Source organism: Hydra vulgaris, chromosome 05 (genome assembly GCF_038396675.1).
Source record: "Hydra vulgaris chromosome 05, alternate assembly HydraT2T_AEP".
NCBI lineage: Eukaryota > Metazoa > Cnidaria > Hydrozoa > Anthoathecata > Hydridae > Hydra > Hydra vulgaris.
In genome coordinates this window covers 15,072,501-15,084,604 of record NC_088924.1, presented here as the reverse complement: position 1 = coordinate 15,084,604, position 12,104 = coordinate 15,072,501, and the positions used below count along the sequence as shown (strand labels likewise).

The 12,104-nt window shown below is 23.6% G+C and overlaps 1 protein-coding gene across 2 annotated transcripts in view; it reads left to right on the top strand.

Annotated features, from left to right (window-relative positions):
- The first annotated feature begins 5,769 nt into the window (after nucleotides 1–5,769).
- LOC136071883 (uncharacterized) overlaps nucleotides 5,770–12,104 on the top strand; it is a 51,817-nt gene continuing 45,482 nt past the window's right edge. For both annotated transcript variants that reach the window (XM_065797480.1, XM_065797479.1), the window contains exons 1-3: nucleotides 5,770–5,963; nucleotides 7,160–7,396; nucleotides 8,568–8,885. In XM_065797480.1, the coding sequence (XP_065653552.1) occupies nucleotides 5,954–5,963; nucleotides 7,160–7,396; nucleotides 8,568–8,885 (565 nt within the window). In that variant the 5' untranslated portion in view covers nucleotides 5,770–5,953. The remainder of the gene's footprint in view (nucleotides 5,964–7,159; nucleotides 7,397–8,567; nucleotides 8,886–12,104) is intronic.

Here is a 12,104-nt window from a genome sequence, read left to right as displayed (position 1 = left end):
TAATCAAATAAAACTAATTTTGGTAAATTTTGTATTTCATTTAGAGAAGCATTTTTATGGAACAAAATAGTGTTAAAACTTTTTGATTTCTCTCATGAATGGAACTTTTTCTTATTTAAAAGAAAATTGAAAGCAATTCTTTTCTCAGTTGAAAACATTCTGATATACTTTTAAGTTTGTTTTGTTTTTATTAATACTCTTAGTAAATATTTTATCGTAATTTATATATACGAAATCTTTTATCTTAACTTATATATATATATATGTATATATATATATATATATATATATATATATATATATATATATATATATATATATATATATATATATATATATATATATATATATATATATATATATATATGTATATATATATATATATATATATATATATATATATATATATATATATATATATATATATATATGTATATATATATATATATACGTATATATGTATGTGTATTTGTGCGTATTATTTGTATGTGTATATATATATACTGATGTGTAAGTATATTTATTTACATGTTTGTATGTTTAAATATGTATAAATAATTATATTTGTATTCATGTGTGAATATTTGTCTATGAATTATTAAAGGATTATTTATTATTTAAAATCTGTTTAGGCGGTTCTCGATGACAAGATCTTATGATCTTCTGCGAGTATCCGCGTTCTTGTTGTAACGTTAACAAAATTGTAATTCTGACTATACGTATTTTATTCATTCTTATATTGTAAGACTTATTTTGAATAAATAAAAAAATAAAAAAAAATAAAAAAAAAATGACTTTTTTAAAATGCATTTATAATAAAAAAATACATTATTAACAAACAGTTTAAAATGACATTTCCTTTATAATCAAGCTGAAAGTGCTCAGTTTTTACGAAAATTCATTGTTTGCTAAAAACTCAGTTTTTACTTTTAGCTGTTTCCAACAAAAGTAAAATATTTTTGGGGACTTTTTTAATGGTGTGTGAATAGGAAGAGAATAAGAAACCTTAGCATATCGAAATTCTGAAAAAAGGTTAGTTTTGTCTAAGCTTGGGTAACCCAAGTATTTATGTTTCCAACAGCTTGCTAAGTCATAGCAAACATGTTTTAATTTTTTTATTGATGTAATTGATTATTTTCGATATGTTTATTAATAAATATTTTGTAATAACTTATCTTTCTATATCCACTCAACACTGACACCTTTACTTGAAATGCTAATTTTTTTTATACATGCATTTATGATTTTTTGTTTTGATGCTCACTTTGACCATAACACTGCAAGTGTGTACATTAAACCTTACTTTCAGAGATTTTATTATGAGCACAGAGAATGCAATTTCTGATTTATTTGATCGAGGAGCTGGGTAACGTCAGTTGTATATGGTGGAGTGATGAAAAGTCTAATACATTTGCTTCTTAGAAATGTCAACACATCACTGTCGAATATTGAAGAACAGCCATCAGATAGGACAACAACAAGATTTTTTTTTTCTAAGTTTATTTCGAATATTTGATGTGCACTTAAAAGTCATGAGTATTCTTAGCTGCCGCTGTCATTTACGGAAATTAGATGATTTGGAATTCGTTTAGCTGCTTCTCTTAGAGCCATGCAGGCACTGATCCCATTTCCATTGAATATGGTTTAGCATTGTTATATCTCCTCCAAAGTTTCTCTTATCATTTTTGACAACTTTCTATCTTGACTTGCTTGTTGGTTTCACTCTAAGATTTTAGACTTTCCTATTTTTTAATTATTCTTTACTCCAAAGAAATATCAAAACACACTTTAATACTCGCACTTTTTTATACTCGCACTTTTTAAACTTGTACTTTTTTTTTTCTTTTGTTTGCCAAAATATGTAAAAGGTAAATATACATTGAATATATTACTGGTAGAACTTCTAGAAGATCACAGGATCTTATCATGAAGCGCTTTACAATCTATATCACAACAAAAAAAAAAAAGAAAAAAATACAATATTTTAATATTCTTCACAATTTTTATAATAAACATGAGCAGCCGTAGCAAAGTGGTTAGCCTCATCAGCTAGAGGTCCGTGAATCAACGCCACCTCTGGGCAAGTTTTATAACATCGATACAAAAGGAGGGGTGAACTTCCTTTGAAATGCTCTCCCGAGGTTCTCTTTGATAAGACCGTAAGAACTTCTTGGGGCAAAATAAATAAATTCCAAAGAAAAGAATCACAATAAGAAATTCAAACTGATCATTTTTAGTTTGGAAAAATGGCTCTTGGATATTTATACCAACTCGAGATCATATTTGTTTTTAGGTTTCAAATTATAAAGATTTATAAATACACTACGCGATATATTTTCTTTACATTTAAACGTAAAATATAAAATGTTCAAAACTTTCATTTCTTTAAGAAGTGGTGTCGAGTTTAAAAAACGATTTGTAAAATTAATTGTAAAAGCTGCGCGTTTCTGATCTCGATAGAGAGATATACGTTTGGTTTTGTGAGCGCTTCCTCATATTATATTTACATAACTTAAATGTAACGTATAAATGAATAATATAGTTGCGTTAATTGGTGTTTATTAAATATATGTCTAACTTTATATAGAATGTGTCTACTTTAGTAAACACCCTTTAGTTTTCTTTATTTACTTTTGAATAAACATGAGTTTATTCAAAAGAAAATAAAGAAAACAGACTAAAGTGTGAATTGAAGGAGGGTTAATGGGAAGTGTGAATTGAAGGAGGGTTAATGGGAAGTGTGAATTGAAGGTTAATAGTGAAACTATAGACAAAGTATGACTATAGGCGGATCAATTCTCACATTCCTTAATATTTGTTATGTTTATTTTTACGTACTGATCTTGTAAGGGGTTTCTGACGATACAATCGTTGTGATCTTTTTTTAAAAGCCATGTTTATATTTGTAAAATATGTAATATTTATTAACGTCAAATGTAAATATAGCTAAAAAAAAAAAAAAATAAATTAAAATAAATATTTTACTTAAATAACGAGGGTATATATAACTCTTAGAAATATTGTATTATATTAAAAAGATTTTTGTATGGATAAGTTTAAATACTATAAACAGATGTTTTAACTTGATTTAATTATAAAAAAAACTTTGATTACAAATAGCTTTTAATTTTTTTTTTTAATTTAGTTTTATTCACCTAGCATTCTGAGGATCCTTAACCTAACATTGTGTGATGGAATATAAAAACTATAGAATATAAGTGAGCTAAACATTTAAAAGTATATTCCGCAGAAAAAAATTTTATGTTTTGGCAAAAATTCATGTTTTTCTAAATAAATCTAGCAATAATACTACCTGTAATTTATTCTGGCATACTGAGATATCAGGGGCGGATCAAGGGGATATCCTGTGTTGCCCAGGATTCACCCATAATATACTGAGATACCTAATGAAAATGTCTTTAACATTTATCTAAAGATTTAAAAACGAAACCCCAATATAGTTCAATCATTTTGGCAATCTAGCAATAGTATTTCGACAATTCTGAGATCCCTGGCATTTTGAGATCCACCTAGCATTTTGACCTTTTCCTGTAGTTAGTTTTAGCACTACTGAACATTTTATATAAGTGAAACTGCACATCCTGTATAAATATAATTTTGATGAATAATTAAATAAATACACAAAATGTAGATTATACAAAGTTTTAGTTATTAAAGTTATTAACTGTTCAGCAATATAACATTTTTTGTACGTATTACGTACGATGCAGAATCATTAAAAGTATTTTGTATTGAAATCAATTATTCTTCATTATTCTTTTGCTTGAAGTATTTGTCTCGGTTTTTTAATGGTTTCTTTTTTATTTCTATTTTTAACATTACTGGATTTTAACCTAAACTGTTATTGCAAAACTTAAATAAAATTCATCAAAAGTATTAAACTTAATAAATATAAAAAAATCCTAATGAATACCCATATGAACTTCATGAATGTTCATGAAAAGTTTATGAGCAAGCGTAAAACTTCATGAAAATGTGTAAAAACCCTTTGAATACGTGCAGATTAAAAACTTCATCAAAATTAACGTATAAAAAAAACTCTATGAGTATGTGTAAATTCACGATTCAACATTTATGAATATTTATAATCACAAATATGCAGATTAATAATAGATTAATACTTAATTTGTTTTTGTTTAGTTTTTTACGATGGTTGTTTTGAATGTTCTTTACCGAGTTTTAATTTAATTTGCTTTTTACAGGGTCTCGGGGCAGCACTTTTTTTGCCTATTTTTTTAAATAGATTAACGAAAATATAATAGTAGTCCCAGTTGAACACAACATCTATTTTCGGCAGAAGCCAACAAAAATTCTTAGTATATTATAATCAAGCGCATTAGTATTGGCCCACGACAACTGCACCGCGAGAGAATAAATGGAAAAAAATAATTGTTTTCGCTTCTGCTACGCGTTTAAATGTTATTTAAGACTGATTTAAGTTGAGCAAATCTTTTTTTTGAAAAATTCGTCCCTATTATATTAGAGCGCAATTAATTTTTTAGGATTTTTAATCTTGGCTATAAATTTTACACGACAATAAATGTTTTTGAATGCGTACTGTAATCGTGCCATCAAATACCCAAAATGTGTCATGTGTATTCTGATCTGGTTAACTAAACACAGATTAGAATCCATTTTAAGAATAGTTAGTCTATTTATAAGAAACCTTTCAGTTTTTAGAAAAAATTAAATGCGAAAAGGATGTATTTACAAATAATAGCTCAGCACGTTTTTCTACTTAAATTGTTAAATGTTTCTTAAACTCAAAGAAATTAGACGTTTATTTATGAAATTCTTAGTATAATCATGTAAGCAAAATATTTAAGCAATCAAAATATTAGTAAATCGGTTTTATTGTTTCAAGAAAGAAGTTATAAATTAAAAAATTATTCAAAAATAACAGATCATATAATTAGTGAAAGACATTTTATACTTATGACGCATTTATACACTAATATATTATATTTCTAAATTCGTTTATAGTCTAAATATTCAGAATATTGACTAAATTTTCCATTCTGTTTCTTCGTTTGATTAAATAAAAACTGTTAATAATTGAGTAGAATAAATTATTAATGTTTAATAGTTTTTTCAATTGATTGTATTCTTGAAATGTATTTGTCATATAAGTTTAAATAAAATTCTTGCAAAAATTATTTTTTTTTAACAAAAAAAAAAATTTATTTTATTTACTGCTTTTTGTTGTTATTTGTATGAAAGTAAATTAAAAAAAGAAAAATATTTTTAGTGGTGTAATGGTAGTGCTGTTTAAGTAGCAACAAAGTTATCAATATAAAAAGTTGATTGCCGATAAGACATGTTTTATTGTTTTCAAAGAAGAATTACATATGAAAATATGTTTTAATAGTTTCAAATTTTATAGTTAATATCTATGAAATCATTTTTATTATTATTTTTTTTGTGACACTATTAAATATATTAGTTTAGCAAAGCTATTGAGTTTAAAAAATTATTCAATCAATTAAATTATTTTTATACAAACACTTATCTTTTAACTTTATCACTTATTTAATTCAAAATTTTATTATTTGATTGATTTATTTTAACAATTTTTGTTCAAATTTTTGCATTAACTTTAATTTCAACATAGTTTATAAATTTTATTTAAATTCTGGAAAAAATGTTACATTAAAAAAAAAAAACTACTTGTTTTGTTACATTTTATTTTTGTTTTTATACAAATGTTTTGACTTTGTTATATTGTTGTTTTGTATTAATTGTATTGGTAGTCAAGAAAAATTGAATTTAAATATCGATATGTTTGTTGCTTTATAATCATTTTTATTTTCAAAAAACTGCTGGTTACAGTATTTGAACAAATTTAATAAATTTTTTAAAAAAATTTTACATTCAGTATCTATGGAGTTAATACATTGTAACATTGTTGAGGGTTAATGAGTATAAACAAAGAATGTATGGAGGTATAACCAAATTATTTTTACTATACAAACATTTTATCATTTTAAATTACACACAAAATATTCTCTAAACTCAGAAATTTTTAAACATATTCACTTAGATTGTTTTTTTTTGATTATTTTGTTTAGATAACTTAAATCTTTCTATACTTTTTTGTTTATTACTTATTATTTTTGTATATATTGTTTTATGTATATGTTTGTAAATATTCCTTATATATATATATATATATATATATATATATATATATATATATATATATATATATATATATATATATATATATATATATATATATATATATATATTAGGTTTGTGTTTTTTAAAATTCTTTTTATGCTTGTATTTACTAGCGTTATATCTGCGTTTATTTTTATGTGTTTGTTCTTTTTTTGTTTGTATGTTTTCTTTTTATGTTTGTGTTTATACTTGCTATGTTTGCATTTATTTTTATGTTTGCATTTATTTTTATGTTTGCATTTATTCTTTTTATATTTGTTTTTTTTATTGTTTTTTTTATTTTTGTATTTAGTCTTTATTTGAGTTTATTCCTATTATGATTGTATTTCTTCTTTCAATATTTGTATTTATTATTTTTATGTTTGTGTTTATTCTTTTTTATGATTGTATTTACTCTTTTGGTATTAGCATTTGTTATTTTTGTTTGTATTTATTCTTTTTGTTTGCATTTATTATTTTTATTTATTTATATTAAATTTTAAATATTTATGCTATTAAAAATAAGTTTCAAAAATTGAATTATTTTTAATTAGGTAATTTAATTTAAAAGTATATTGAGAAGTTAAAACCATCTGCCATAAATCTCTCTGTCAATATTTGTATTTTTTGTTTAAAATGAAAAGTAAAATCAACATTTTGTATAATGGAGTTTTCTGAAAAAAAAAAATTATAAAGTTATATAGCAAATTATTTTTTCTATTTATTAGGGTTTGTCCTTAATTCAAATATGTTTTTATTCCATTTATAAAACTCTTGGTTAAATAACTAATTTAACCAAGAGTTTCAATTTAATTGCCACCTGAATTTAAAACTATTTTTATGTTAATTATCTGCTTATTTTAAATGAAAAAATATTTTTTAGCGTCTTAAATCAAAAGAATAAATAAAATAATTGTTATAGATTAATATTAAATAGATTTTAAATTTAATCTATATTTTATGCCAAATTGAAATTTAGGTACTCAGGTTGCTCGTGGTAACAGTCGCCATAGCTCATTTAATACGCACAAGAAATCGGGTTCTTTGAGTCAAGTTTATAGTGGTTTTCAACAAAGCAGCGAGTTTAATAATAGAGATGAAAAGTATGATCCACGTTATTCTTCATTAAAACGTAATGGAAGTTTATTGGCAAGACAAAACCAAAGTTCATTTTTTAATCCTATGGGAAACAATTATGATATTGACAATTATTCAGGTAGCATAATGTTTATTATATAATAATTTGATTAAATGTTATACATTTAATGCAATACTACTGGTAAATTTATATGTAGTTATTTTTAATTATCAAAAAAGATTATTTCAAATTATTAAATAACATGGTTTAATAACCAGTTTTTTTGACCAAGAATTAAATTTTATTCATATAAAATATGATGATCTTACAACAGCGTTTTTCATACAAACATGCCTCTGAGTTGTCTGCTAAAATTTAAAAGTTTTAAAATTCTTAATTGTAAACTTACAGTGACAAATACAGCTTGTATTTACCAGAGTAAATGTGATAATAGTATTCAACAGGTAGCTATACAAAAAAGGTTTACTACTAATAAAAATATTAAATAGTTTCAAATATTATTTGTTATTTTATAGGTTGCAATTTTTTGAACAAAAAGGTGATAATCAACCCTCGGAATTAGGGTTGGCATTCGGCAATGCTGACCTAACTGCCGACCTAAAAGTGTTTGAGGTCGGCAATAAAATTGCCGACCTCGTTTCGATATTTTATGGTAAGACCTTTGTATCAAATTTTTTTGCCGACCTTTAAAAGATTGAGGTTGGCAAATTATTGCCGACCTCAATTTTCCTAATTCTGAAGGTTGGATAATTATCCCAGAAGTTTTTTCTTTCCACTTTTTTTAGTGATCCAAGTTTATTTTTTGTAGAACTCCGAATCTCTTTTTAGAATTAGACCAAGGAAGTTTATAGTTATTATGTTGTTTTTATTAGCTGAGGAATATTTGTTTGGAAAAAAAAAATAACATAAGATTGAGTCCAAAAAAAAAAAAAAAAAAAATTAAGGTTTGTTGCTTTTACTCCACAACTACCTCATTTAACCATAATTTATTTTAATGTTTCTGTAAAAAAATGTTGAAAGTTTTAAATAGTATTGTAGTAAAAGTACCTTGAATTTGCCTAATTGTTTTTGAGGGATATTGAAAAATAAAAAGTAACAACTTAAATAATAAGGCTGTGTTTATAGTCTAATTTTTCTGATAATAAATATTATTTGTTATTAACCAAATATTGATAAAATGTTTTAGACTCACAAAAAAAGTTGTTGAACAATTGTTTGTTTTTTTTTGAAATATTTGAATATTTTTTTTTAACTTTTCAGGTTAAGTAAAGTTCAGCTTTTGTTTTAGATAATGGTAGACCTTCATCAAATATGGATTATGGTCGCCCATCTTCAACCATAGATTATAATCATCCACCTTCAACCATGGATTATGGTCGTCCATCTTCGAGACAAAGTTCATCAGCATCACATCAAAGTTCAGTATCTAGAAATAATTCTATATCACAAAAAAGATCAAGTTCTCGACAAAGTAACGCAGTGCATAGTGGTGAATATTCTCAACCATATTTTGAAAATAATCCAATAAATGCAAGTAGTTCCAGTCAACAAATGCTTTCAAATACTTCTGAAGCTATTGTAGAAGAAGAAAGAAATAATGCTGACGGTATTCACTTTAATTCATTAAAATATATTATCTTATTATTATTATTAATATTGTTATTACTATTTATTTTTAAATTTATTTTAATGTAAGAAGTCTATTATTGAAGAAGTTATGTTGATTAATAATATTACCATAGCTAAGATATTATTTAAATTCTTGATACCATCATGACTAATGATATATTTGTAACAAAGGCATGTCAACAATCTATTGACAACGTCATTTAATTTTATTGCGGTTAATAATATATTTGTTACTAAAAATTGTAACTAAGATAGAGTTGTAATTGTTTATATTTTTTACTGACATTATACAGATCATAAGTGGATTTTATTTTAAATCTGAAAAATGGTTAAAATAGTTTAGAATTTCTTTATTATTATTAGATTACTATTATTAGATTTCTTTTTTAATTTGATTTTATTTTATCTCAAAACTCAAGTGTTGTATTTTATCTGTCAGCTAAAAAAATATTTACAATATTTTATCCAGTTTTTTAATTATATTAACCGCAACTGTGATTATTTAAAAGATTTTGAAGTAAATATGGATGGTTAAGTGCCAAACCAGCCTATACAATGAACATGTTGAAATGAGATAATTAGATGCAAAGTTTAAAAAGTCTTTAACAAAAGCTACTAAACTGAAAAAATTAAAAGTAATTGCAGTTCAGTGCACTTAAAAATTTTAATTACAGTATTTTGGTGTTTGCAAAGAAACACTACATAAATTATTTTTTAGTATAAACTAATTTTTTCAACTTTGTTGTATAGGCTGGTTTGGCGCTTAACCATCCATATGGTTTTAAAAATTATTTTAGACAAAAAAAAGCTGTTAAACAATTGTTTTTTTTGTTTTTTTGAAATATTTGGAAAATTTTTTTAACTTTTCAAGTTAAGTAAAGTTCAAATTTTGTTTTTGATAAAAAATTTATTTTTGTCTTAAAGACTACATTTAAATTTAGTTTTAAAGGAAATAGCTAGTAAAACGTAAAATGTAAAACTTAGTTTCATAGTAATGTAAAATAGTTTTGCGATATTTGTTAAATTAAGATGTTTTTTTCTTGTTATTTCATTATGTAAAACATAATTTTTCTCTTAATCATTTATTAAATATGTGAAGACAAGTTAAAAACAAATGTATTAAAATTTTTTTGTTTCTTAATAATTCAATATTGTGTAAAGTTCTTTTGTCGTAATTTATTTATGAACATAAATTTTGTTTACAAATATCTTATTGGTAACTAAAATCTATCTATTTGCTTATAATCCATTAAAAATATTAGATTAAATATCGTCGTTGGCCAGGTAATATCTCACTTGTGTAAAAAGCAAAATTTTACAGGAGACTGAAAAAACTATATATTTCAATGAAATGAGGTTTTAAAAGTAAGAGTAAAAAACAAATAACTAACAAATTATAATATAATTTGTTAGTTATTTGTTTTTTACTCTTACTTTTAAAACCTCATTTCATTGAAATATATAGTTTTTTCAGTCTCCTGTAAAATTTTGCTTTTTACACAAACAACAAATAACTAACTTTATAATAAACTTTTTACACAAATAAACTTTTAATTTAACTTTTAACTTTTAATTTAACTTTTAATTTAACTTTTAACTTAAATAAACTTTTTACACAAAAAACAAATAACTAACAAATTATAATATAATTTGTTAGTTATTTGTTTTTTACTCTTACTTTTAAAACCTCATTTCATTGAAATATATAGTTTTTTCAGTCTCCTGTAAAATTTTGCTTTTTACACAAGTGAGATATTACCTGGCCAACGACGATATGTAAAAAAAAAAAAAAAAAAACTGTGATTAAAGTGATTTATTAAGTGTTGTGTTTATTTTGTAAATAAACATTAGAAAATAAGTTTTAAGTTTATTAAAATTGTTAAAACAAATTATTTATTAAGATATGAACAAAAAACATTTGTTGTTTTGCCATAATACTTCCGGTTGAGAGGTTAATATTAACTCCATGAATCTGCATAGTTTTTTATGTTTTAAAAATATCTGGTTTGAATAATGAATGTATGTACCAGAGAGTTTTTTAAACAATTTACACAAGAAATTCAGTTGATTGGGTTTTCCCCTTTTTTATTAAAAAAACATTTGCACTACATTGAGCATTTGTTTAATTACAATTTTTATTTTTGACAAAATAAAAATTGTAATTAAACAAAGAATACCGCTTTTCTACTTTTATTTGTTTTATTTTTAATTCCATTAAAATTTTTTTCGCACTATTTCTCACTAAATCCACAAACACAAAAAAGTATTTTCAGTTTTAAGATTTTATTAGCAGAACATGTTTTTAACAAATATCAAGATAACTTTTAAATTTACATATCTTATATTTATAGTGCTTACATTAGTTTTTATTTTGAAAATTAAATAAATATAAGACTTTTAAAGCATTACTTCTTGATCATGTTATTTTTATTCAGGTATTATACGTTTTATAAAAGGTTATATATAAAGGGGTTCTTCTACATAAAAGTTAATTGCAAAAGGGAAAACCCAAACATCATGTTTATAACTTGAATTATAAAGTTATTTGAAAGAACTTTTTGTATTGATGTCGTTTATTAACTACAAAAGTGCATTAACCAGACCAGTATTTAAAAAAAAAATTAATAAATCAAAGACCCCAAACATACCTTTGAGAAAAAAAAATGGCATTAAAAATTATATAGTTTTTTGCTAATCAATTATAAGGAAATAAAATCTATTTCAAATACCGAACTTAGATTTGATAAGTAATTTTTGTTATATTAGTTTTTAATGCAGTTTAAAATTTAATTTAAATACAACAGTACTTTAAAATACGCTAATGACACAATTTTACTTTTAATGATGTAAATATTATCTGAGCTAAGTTAAAGTTACATTTATATGCATTTTCGCTACACAATAAAATCTCGTAACAAGGCCTGTAATACCAGGAACATTTATTATTTTTAAGATGAGCTGTTGAGGATGTTTGTTTTAATTAATTGTTTTCTTAAAAGCAATTAAATACACTAAAAAAGCTTGTTTGGAAACAAAACATTTTGAATAGTTTATTAGGTTGACAGTTTTTAAAACTGTCTAGAATACTTAAAACTTATCACTTGACAAAAAGTAGGTACCTTTCAATTCTCAAAAAATGTTCTTCTTAAAATACCAATAACATCTTCATTTCTAACATTCATTTACCAAAAAACAA